This window comes from Carassius auratus, unplaced genomic scaffold (assembly GCF_003368295.1).
Source record: "Carassius auratus strain Wakin unplaced genomic scaffold, ASM336829v1 scaf_tig00214077, whole genome shotgun sequence".
Classification (NCBI taxonomy): domain Eukaryota; kingdom Metazoa; phylum Chordata; class Actinopteri; order Cypriniformes; family Cyprinidae; genus Carassius; species Carassius auratus.
Window position 1 is genome coordinate 847,770 of NW_020527513.1, and position 11,179 is coordinate 858,948.

The 11,179-nt window shown below is 37.1% G+C and overlaps 1 protein-coding gene across 2 annotated transcripts; it reads left to right on the forward strand.

The window, feature by feature from the left end:
- Positions 1–372: 372 nt before the first annotated feature.
- LOC113091124 (UBX domain-containing protein 1) lies at positions 373–9,016 on the forward strand. Of its 2 annotated transcripts, XM_026256564.1 has the most exons (10): positions 373–435; positions 938–1,000; positions 1,070–1,123; positions 1,309–1,421; positions 1,538–1,613; positions 1,687–1,878; positions 2,499–2,550; positions 3,017–3,139; positions 3,348–3,525; positions 6,582–9,016. In XM_026256564.1, exons 2-10 carry the CDS (start codon positions 942–944, stop codon positions 6,620–6,622), a joined length of 888 nt encoding a protein of 295 aa, XP_026112349.1. In that variant the 5' UTR covers positions 373–435; positions 938–941; the 3' UTR covers positions 6,623–9,016. The 2 variants fall into 2 exon arrangements, with proteins under 2 accessions (XP_026112349.1, XP_026112350.1); XM_026256565.1 differs by lacking the exon at positions 3,017–3,139.
- The last annotated feature ends 2,163 nt before the right edge of the window (positions 9,017–11,179 follow it).

Consider the following 11,179-nt stretch of genomic DNA (forward strand, 5'->3'; position numbering starts at 1 on the left):
ACATTGGACACTTTGGATGGTTTTAGTCATGCATTGAGCAAATGATGCCAATAAATGTCCTTAAAATTAAACCTGACTGTTGTTTAATGTTATGCCATTTCATGACTAGCCATTTCAAAATATGTAGTTAATTGCAAATATATAGCCTTTTCTTTTCTTTTTAGTCAAATATATAATAATGGATTCAACTTGATTGGAAAAATTATTTCCAGTCATCTCAATGGCAAAAAAAAAAAAAGTGTGTATAGAGTTACCTTAATTTCCCCCTACTATACTGTTATATATAACTATGATATACGGATAATAATTAGTGTTATTGTGTTTACTCTTTGAACCCTCCATGCTAATCATGTGGTAGAGCAGAGAAAGCGAATTGATCCTTGCGGCTCTCCGTAGATGTGTGTGGAAGCAACCCAGTGCTGGCTGGAAACAAATGTAAGTAGCTATATAACGACTAATTATTAATGAAATTAAGCTTTAAAAATATCGTTCCTGATATACAAAACCGCTTTTACTTTATAAAGAAAATTTTCAACCGCTCTCTATAAGATACTAGTTATGCAAAATAATAATTTGCTGTTGCTGAAGGCTGTTCAGTGTTAGCCTGCCAGCTAACTGGATTAGATCATGTATCTATCAGAATAAATATAGGCTGCTGCCACACTTATATTAACTATTTAATGAGTCAGATTTGTTTTGCGTAGTGAGGATATGATCATGTCAATCATAAGAGTTGCAGTAACTTTTTTTGTATATCAAGTTTAATAACTTATAACTTATCTTTAAATGTTTTTTGAAAATATCTTCAAAACTCTTTAACTCCAAGGAAGTTTTGTGAAGGATGAAGTGGGGGGGGGGGGGGGGTATATTTATTTACTATTTATCTGTGATATAATGTCACTGTGTTGTTATAATGCAATAATAAACTTATTTTCAGCACAATGGCTGAGTGCACTACGTTGGATAGTCTGCTGGAAATGGGCTTCGACAGAAACCGAGCGTAAGTGATGATTTTTCTCTGTTTACACACTGATCCAGTACTTTCACTCACCCTATGATTGTTTTGTAGGGAGAAGGCTGTAGCACACACTGGAAACCAGGGCATTGAGAGAGCCATGGACTGGTGAGTCATCATATGTTTTAAAATAAATCACAACTCAATCTGGTATTCAGTCATCACTATACATTTTCATTTTATGGAAGACAGCAGTAATGTACCATTTAAATATAGAATATTAAAATAATAATAATAGTAATAAATCAAAAGAACTTTTTGGATGTTTAATTTACAATTCTGTAACTGTACAGGTTAATGGAGCATGAGAACGATCCAGATATAGATGAGCCTTATGTTTCGCCCGCTGGAAATACTCTCGGCACAACAGAAGAACAGAGCCAGTCTCCCACAGAACCTCCTGAACGTATGTCCATCTCCTCTGATGCGCCTCACTCTCAACTAAACACTGTGGTCATCATTTCATCACCCAACACAAAATGTTACTTTCTCTTTCATTCTGGTCTTTAACCAAAACAACAGCCAGTGAAGTTGCTGAACAAGAGGGTGATCCTAAACAACCTATTTCAGAGGAAGAAAGGAAGGAACAAGTTAAACGGTTTGTGCTTGATGAATTAATGTAAAAAGCACAGATTTAAAAGCTGACGCAAAGTATTGCTCCCTTCCTCCAGACTGGAGGAGTTGATGAAGATAAGACAGGAGGAGAGGAGAGAGAGAGAACGAAAGGAGGAAATAGAAAGAGAGAAGCAGAGGAGGAAACAGGGCCAAGAGCTGCTGCATGTTAAACAGAAGCTTCAAGACGACGAAATGAAGAAGCTAGCGGACCAGCGCAGGAGAGAGAAGATGGAGGACAGGCTTGCCAAGTAAGATGAACACGGATACATTGCCTGTTTGACTTTGATCAAGCACTTTCAGTCAAGTTTTAACTTGAATTCAGTGGTTATTATTCTTTTTTTATTTCAAATAAACCTTGTGATTTACTGAATAAGAATTACATTAAAGCATTTAGTCAAAGTTTTTATCCAAAGTGACTTGAAAAAAGGAACCATGCAATTCATCAAAGAGCCAACAGTAGTCAGAGTACACAAAACCAGGTTTCTTAGGCAACTAGATTAGGAAGAAAGCTAGAGAAGAGGAGGAACGCAAAGATTTACTCCCATTCTCTACCGGAAACAATTTAGAGCTTGGCATAACTATGAAAATGTTTTTTCATTATAAAAATGGCCATTAAGATAAAATATTTTTATTCATTTAACATAATATTTCCGGGTCTTGACATTTTTCTTTTGAAATTAAAAAGTTGTAAATTTTGAAAGTAATTTGTAAATAAAAAAAGGAATATATATATATATATATATATAGAGGCTTATTTTAATGCTAATTTTATGTCCTTTTTTTATATAAATATTTTATATCTCATTTAAAGTCATTCTGGGGCCTCCTAGTTGAGAACCACTAGTAATAACGTGTGATCCTTTCTCAGGCAGCGAGTTAAAGAAAAGATTGCACGAGACAGAGAGGAGAGAGCACGAAAGGTATTAATGCTTTTAATTCAATTCAATTAATTTTTATTTGCATAGTGCTTTTCACAATACAAATAGTTAAGGGCCTTATAGGTGAGTAATAATAGTTTATAATAGGTAGCCAGTGCAGAGACTGTAGAATTGGGGTAATATGATCATATTTTTTTTGACCTGGTAAGGACTCAAGCTGCTGCATTTTGGACTACCTGTAGCTTGTTTATTGTAGAAACCAGGATGAACATGTCCCTCTAGATGCAAATTGTAATGTACAAAATTCTGTGTACTGTTTTTTGGTCCAATTAAGTAATATCTCTGTCTTATCCGAATTTAACAGGAGAAAAAATATTATTGGTCATCCAATCTTTTATACTTTTAACACTCTGTTAGCATAGCGCACATTACTATTATATCTTATGTGCCTACTAGTATATCAAGTATATAAATATATATATATAATAAATAACAAAAACCTCTGCAGTTTGGAGGTGGTTCATCAAGCACGGGTTTGTCATCTCCCCCCTCTGAAGCCCCTCTGCAGTCTCCACCTGAGAACCAAGAGGCTTCTCCTCCTAAGAAAGACTACGATGACTGTCGGATACAGGTACTGCCTCCTTTCACTTGTAACACAGTGTTCAATTGGTCCATAGATTCCAGAATGATGTTGAATTGAGCAGATGGAAAAGATTTAAAATTGGATTTAGGTATTTAAAGATGAATGATTTAAAATATATATATATATATATATATATATATATATATATATATATATATATATATAAATATAAATGTAATCCTACTTTGGTCAATAGGTGCGTCTTCTAGATGGATCCACCATGAGCACCGTGTTCAAGGCTCAGGAGCCTCTGGCTGCTGTGAGAGTCTATGTTCAGATGAATGGAGCAAACGGACAGGATTTCAACCTCATCACCCCATATCCCAGACGTGTGTTCACAGATCTAGACATGGAAAAACCCCTGAGTGAGCTGGGTAAGACAACTTATGCCTCTTGCATTCTTTGGTCACTTTAGACTGAACAATTTTACTTTTAGAAATGTAAAAAAAAACGTAGCTTCATCGGAGTGCTATGAAATCTAGTGACTTATTTCAATTGGTATGGGAACACACTCAAAAAAAAAAAAAAAAAAAACTGAGGGCATGGTTTGATCCCACACCCACACACACCCCTGTGAATTGGTGAAACTGTGACTCAGAGAAAAGTTTGCAAATTGGTGAAATAAATTTACTAATTCATAATGAAGAAAAAACACACAAGAGTGAAGGGGAGAAACAAAATACATAGACAACCACTCACACATACTGATGTCTGTAACGGTTACGAAAAATAGATGTTCATTGAAAAATGTTTACATAAAGCCTTATGATTGAATGAATTGCATTCATAAATTCTGAATCAAAAAATGGGAAACTAAATGCTTCCTTGTGTTCTCTTTCTTACACAAGGTTCAGGTTTGACTGTAATCATAATGTAAAAACTAACACTTCAAATCACAATCACTAATAAAATATCGAAAACTTGACAAAAAGTAGTCTTTGAAATGGTTTAAATTACATAAAAAAAATCTTCCACCTAATTAAAATATTTAATTGTGTCTAAAAAAAACCAGGCAATTCACAAGCTGCTCTTGTGATTAAACAGTGACATCACATGTACTTTTTCTTAAATAACACTCGTACTCTTTTTGCCACTGTTGAGAGACTGACAAACCCCCCAAGTCAGATTCCCAGTGATATGCTATCAGACAGCAAATGCAATGAGTTTGCTTCTTTCTTTTCTGAGAAGATCATAAATATCAGGAAGGCGATTAGCACATCCTCAAGTAATGCAGAGGTCAGACAGATTCGGCCAAAATATCAAAAAGATACTATGTCTATTTTTGAAACAATTAATAGCAAAATTCTGGAAGACATAGTCCAGCAACTAAATCATCAACCTGTTGTCTTGACACACTTCCCACATCTTTTTTCAAAAGTGTGCTTAACTGCTTAAAAGCAGATCTCTTAGAAGTGGTGAATGCCTCACTTCTTTCTGGGACATTTCCAAACTCCCTAAAAATAATCTAATCTTCCTTTTATAGGCAAAATTATAGAAAAGGTAGTTTTTAAATCAGCTGAACAAATACTTAAACTCAAATAGATACCTGGACAATTTTTAATCTGGTTTCCGACCACATCACAGCACAGAGACAGCACTCATTAAGATAATAAATGATATACGCTTAAATTGTGACTCTGGCAAAATATCGGTGCTGGTATTGCTAGATCTCAGTGCTGCGTTTGACACGGTCGATCATAACATACTACTAGAGAGACTGGAAAACTGGGTCGGGCTTTCTGGGATGGTACTCAAATGGTTCAGATCATACTTAGAAGGGAGAGGCTATTATGTGAGTCTAGGAGAGCATAAGTCTAAGTGGACGTCCATGACATGCGGAGTCCCACAAGGGTCAATTCTTGCACCACTCTTGTTTAGCCTGTATATGCTTCCACTAAGTCAAATAATGAGAAAGAACCAAATTGCCTATCACAGCTATGCTGATGATACCCAGATTTACCTAGCCTTATCTCCAAATGACTACAGCCCCATTGACTCCCTCTGCCAATGCATTGATGAAATTAATAGTTGGATGTGCCAGAACTTTCTTCAGTTAAACAAGGAAAAAAACTGAAGTCATTGCATTTGGAAACAAAGATGAAGTGTTCAAGGTGAATGCATACCTTGACTCTAGGGGTCAAACAACTAAAAATCAAGTCAGGAATCTTGGTGTGATTCTGGAGACAGACCTTCGTTTCAGTAGTCATGTCAAAGCAGTAACTAAATCAGCATACTATCATTTAAAAAACATTGCAAGAATTAGACGTTTTGTTTCCAGTCAAGACTTGGAGAATCTTGTTCATGCCTTTATCACCAGCAGGGTGGACTATTGTAATGGGCTCCTCACCGGCCTTCCCAAAAAGACCATTAGACAGCTGCAGCTCATCCAGAACACTGCTGCCAGGATTCTGACTAGAACCGGAAAATCTGAGCATATCACACCAGTCCTCAGGTCCTTACACTGGCTTCCAGTTACATTTAGGATTGATTTTAAAGTACTTTTACTCGTATATAAGTCACTAAATAACCTAGGACCGAAATATATTGCAGATATGTTCACTGAATATAAACCTAACAGAGCACTCCGATCACTAGGATCAAGTCAGTTAGAAATACCAAGGGTTCACACAAAACAAGGGGAGTCTGCCTTTAGTTACTATGCTGCCCGCAGTTGGAATCAGCTTCCAGAAGAGATCAGATGTGCTAAAACACTAGTCACATTTAAATCTAGACTCAAAACGCATCTTTTTAGCTGTGCATTTGTTGAATGAGCACTGTGCAATGTCCGAACTGATTGCACTATATTTTCACTGTTTTATTATTATTATTTTTTTAATGTCAAATCATTTTCTAACTGTTTTTAAATGTTTTAATCATTTTGAAAGTTTTAAAATTGCTTGTTTTATTTTTGTTATTATTTTTCTTCATGATTATTTTACTTTCTTTTATGTAAAGCACTTTGAATTACCATTGTGTACGAAATGTGCTATATAAATAAACTTGCCTTGCCTTGCCTTACAACCAGATAGTGCTAATCTAAAAAAAAAAAAAAAAACAGTAATTTTTTTTTAATATGAAAAATAAAATAATTGTATTGTTTTCAGTGAGGAAAATGTGATAATTATTGCACAAATATGAATTAGTACCATAAAATTATCTTAATGCAAAATAAAAAAAAATTACTCTGATTTTACAGATGAACAAAAAAAAGTTAACATTTCAGGTGTCCGTTCACTTTTGACTGTAGGGAACATGAGTGTAGTTCACAAATAAGGACCGCGCAAGGGTTCAATAAGGTTGATATTGATTAGTGATATAGAACTAAAATGATCAGTTCTTTGTCTATGAGGAATTAACCTTTGCTTTTTGTTTATCTTCAGACTTAGTGCTTAACATCTGGCATTTACAGATCTTTTGTTTTACTTGTCAGGTTTGGTGCCTTCTGCTGTCCTTGTTGTTATCAAGAAATGAAGCGAAACAATTATAGAAGCAAGCTGTTCTTCCAGACGTCAACACAAGTTCTAAAGGATTTCTCTATGGAGACTCTATGAATCAGTGGACTGCAGTGATTTCACTTAAAAGACCAAACAAGCAATGAAGTGAATTGATCAGTTTCATTAAACGTAAACCTGTTGATATTGCTTCATAAAGGGTGAAGTGAGTTTTCACAGTGATGAACATTGAGAAGGTGGTGTTTTCGGTTTTGCGACATGGAAAAAAGCCATTTTCAACAATAAAATGTTTCTTACTTGTCTTAGTTTTATGTTTTGAATTTTATATTGGCTATGGAAGTAAAGGCAAAATATGTAAATAAGCAGAAACTTAGAATAGTCAATATCAAGAATTGGGCTATACCAAATTGTAATATTCATGTTTGGAAAAGGGTTTAACATCACTCCCTCACTCTTTTGACATTTGCTCTAGTTACGCACTGCTGTGGCTTTCGGAGGATTGAGGATGTATGAGTGCATCACATGAAGAAGCACCCCAGACCTCATCTTTGAAGGGATGTAAACTGCTAGGGTAGTACTAATGGTACTGGTTCCATGGGTTTGGTAGCCTGTATACCGTTGCTGCTGAGACACGGGGACAATATTTGTATACAATACATACTTCAAATTGGGATGCACTTTTGATCTTTTAAAAGCTTTAAAAAAAAAAAAAAAGCCTCCTACAGGGTTAAATGCAGTGCTTTAACAATACAGTATTAATGTGCTCATTCAACCCTTTACCTGGCACCAGATGCCATAGCTCCCGTATGATCCACTCATGTCTCCGCCCATCATAGAGGGAGGGGGTGTTGTCATGGGAGGCATTGTGGGTGCCGTCAAGACAGATGCATTGTTCATTTTACTCATCTTTTCTGGATCATCATTATCGCTTGAGGAAAAACGCAAGCGCACTTTCAAGAGGAATTCACAACTGAATGTAAAATGGAGATCGGGGTTCTCTTAGCACTGCTTGTCTCTTTGCATCATGTTCCTTCAGTCGCTTCTGGTGCTCCTCCTACATGCTAAACACATAACATACAAGAAAAACATTAAGAAAGATTTAAGTACCTAGTAGGTAACCTAGTAATGCCGAATCGACACAGGGAAAAATAGAAATGTAGTGAATAAATACATTTGTATAAACGTAAAAATAACTAATACATTTGTAATTTATCATAATATACACGTTTTAACAGTTGTGCTGAAGTTACTTCCACGATGGTCTGAATTAATTCTGACCGCTGTACTGTGCTCCCAAAGTCTTCAGCAAATTGCAGGCCACATTGGGAGAAAAGGATTTGGGTTTTTGGGGGGGGAGAGAGGAGCAGCGAGAGCTTTGGCCACACACACTGTAGAACCCCACCTACTGTAGAACCCCACCTCCATTAGTCCCCAGGTCACTTGACATCCCCAGCTCCAGAAGGTTTTGATACAATCTGCCACTATCCTGAGGATCCAAATTCCAGAGTCATGAAATACTGCTAGTGTGGTGCGCTGTATTGTGATCAGTAATACCATTCAAAAGGGCTGATTATAATTTAAGAAGTTTTAGAAAGAAGGGTCTTACACTCACCAAAACTGCATGGTTCTTGCACAGCTTGTGAAGAAAGCAAGCCAGTTTGAGGGAGTAGAAGGAAATGAGTGGGGGATTGAATTTACTCTGCTCCACAGTTTCCTTCAGCAGAGCATCCACCACATTCAAATGTCCTGCTCTCCGCTCCAGACCTACCCTTCTCAGATGCACCACAGCCAAACCAGGCATGGTCATTCTCAACTGATTCTATAATACGCTGGGCCTCTGAAATAATGGTAATAATGTCATGTACACATTCTGCAGTAGCTATAACAAATTCACATTTCACTCATTGCATGTCTCACCATATTTTGGTTAACCAATGTTAAAGGGTGCTGTATGCAGGTTTTGAACTCTACTAAAGCATAAAAATACCATAATTTGTTTGCAGATATTTAAGAAACATGCCAAGTCAACGTACTTGTTTATCTGAAAAACAATGCTACAGTCAGTTATTCTCCTTTGAAAACGTACATTCAGTGATGTCAATCTTTGTTTTGGTTTGTGAAACCCACCTACTGCCAGTTTACGTACCGTTTGTATTTTGGCACCCCGGTCGCCAATTGGCGGAAAAAACTGTGCATTTCATTTTATTCATCGTCAAGTGCGGTTGTTCCTGTTTGTGTCATCAATCTGGCAACCTAGTGTGTCAAGTCTGAGGAGGAGGGGACGGGTAAAGAATCCCTCTCCAATATTTTGAATTTGGACTGAAATACTAGTTCACCCACTGTGTCAATCCTCAATACAGCACCTTTAATTCAGCGGTAGTCTTCCACACAGGACACACTTATTGGAAAAAAAGATATTCACAACAGTACATTATTTGCATGTCCTTTGAAGCCTTGCCGGTTAAACCTTTAATTTGTATGCTGACGCACTTTTTCAGTGTACACCTGAAGCACATGCAAACTAAAATGGTATGTTTTGCGTGGTAAAAATATATGTTTGGATTCACTGAAGTCAAGGGAGATTCTTATCGGCTGAAATGTCTTCTTTGCCTGCCACAGGTGAATGAAATTTCAGTAGGGCTTTGCAAAAATAATCAAATGCGATTTTCATGCGCATATCATCAGTAAAGACGCTCCTGTTATTAGTAGTATATATTTCCAGCACGTGCGTTCAGATCAGGGTTGCCAGGTTTTCACAACAAATCCTGCCCAGTTGCTTCTCAAAACTAGTCCAAAACTAGCAAGCGCGTTTCCAGGAGGTTACATTTTAGGCGCTAAATATCAAGTTATTGGGATTGGGGTTTCTTCGACCCACGATTTTTTGTAGATTGTCAGTGAATTACAGCTCTGTGTAGTATATGCCAACCAGTGTTGCCAAGTCTGTGGTTGTTTTTCATGTCCGCGGTTTGAAGCGACAATACCAATAACGTTATATTTAGCCCGTAAAATGCAAATGACAATTTTTATTTTTTGGGTGAACTAACCCTTTAAAGAGGTGGTTCTTCCTCATTGATATTCTGAAACCGTCTTACCTTGTATCTTGCACATCTTCTGTTTGATGCAGCTGTAATGTTATTGAACATGTCTATTGAAAGTTCAACCCCTATACTGCGATAATGTGCTTTATTGTCTCATTTGATTGTAAATGTAACAAATTCTTAAGTATCTAATCTCATCAATTGTTCAATTAAAACACTGCATATCACTTCCAAAACAACTGATCTGCTTAATTATTGATATTTACAGTTAAATTGAATATTTACTTTTTAGTTCCGGTACTTAAGTATGTTTTAAATCGGATACTTTTGTACTTTTACTCAAGTGATGTTTGAATGGAGGACTCTCTACTTTTACTGGAGTCATTTTTTATTTAGATACATCTACTTTTACTGGAGTATAACTTTTGAGTACTTTTACCACCCCTGAAACAGCACCTGATTACCGGACTATTCTCTTTTGCTTCTGGCTGCGCTAATATGGTCAAAAACAGTGAGGGGAAATTACTTAGTATACCCTTTGCTTTACTTACTGCCTCAATTTGGCATGGAGGTGATCGGTTTGTGGCACTGCTGAGGTGGTATGGAAGCCCAGGTTTCTTTGACAGTGGCATTCAGCTCATCTGCATTTTTTGGTCTCGTTTCACATTTTCCTCTTGACAATACCCCATAGATTCTCTATGGTCTGGTGAGTTTGCTGGCCAGTCAAGCACACCAACACCATGGTCATTTAACCAACTTTTGGTGCTTTTGGGAGTGTGGGCATGTGGCAAATCATGCTGGGAAGTGAAATCATCTTCAAAAAGCAGGTCAGCAGAAGGAAGCATGAAGTGCTCCAAGATTTCTTGGTAAACGGGTGCAGTGACTTTGGTTTTCAAAAAACACAATGGACCAACACCAGCAGAAGACATTTCACCCTGAATCATCACAGACTGTGGAAACTTAATACTGGACTTCAAGCAACTCTTCCTCCAGACTCTTCATTTCCAAATTAAATACAAAACTTGCTCTCATCTGAAAAGTGGACTTTGGACCTCTGGGCAACAGCCCAGTTCTTCTCCTCCTTAGCCCAGGTAAGACGACACTGACACTGTGTTTCATCAAATTCCTTGACACTTCTGTGTGTGGTGGCTCTTGATGCCTTGATTCCAGCCTCAGTCCATTCCTTGTGAAGTTCACTCAAATTATTGAATTGATTTTGCTTGACCATCCTCATAAGGCTGCGGTTCCCTTGGTTGGTTATGCATCTTTTTCTTTCCACACTTTTTCCTTCAACTCAAGTTTTTGTTAACATTCTTGGATTCAGCACTCTGTTAGCAGCCAGCTTCTTTGGCAATGAATGTCTGTGGCTCCTTGTGAAGAGTGTCAATGATTGTCTTCTGGACAACTGTCAGATCAGCAGTCTTCCCCATAATTGTGTAACCTAGTGAACCAAACTGAGAGACCATTTTGAAGGCTCAGGAAACCTTTGCAGGTGTTTTGAGTTGATTAGCTCACCATAATCTAATTTGTTGAGATAG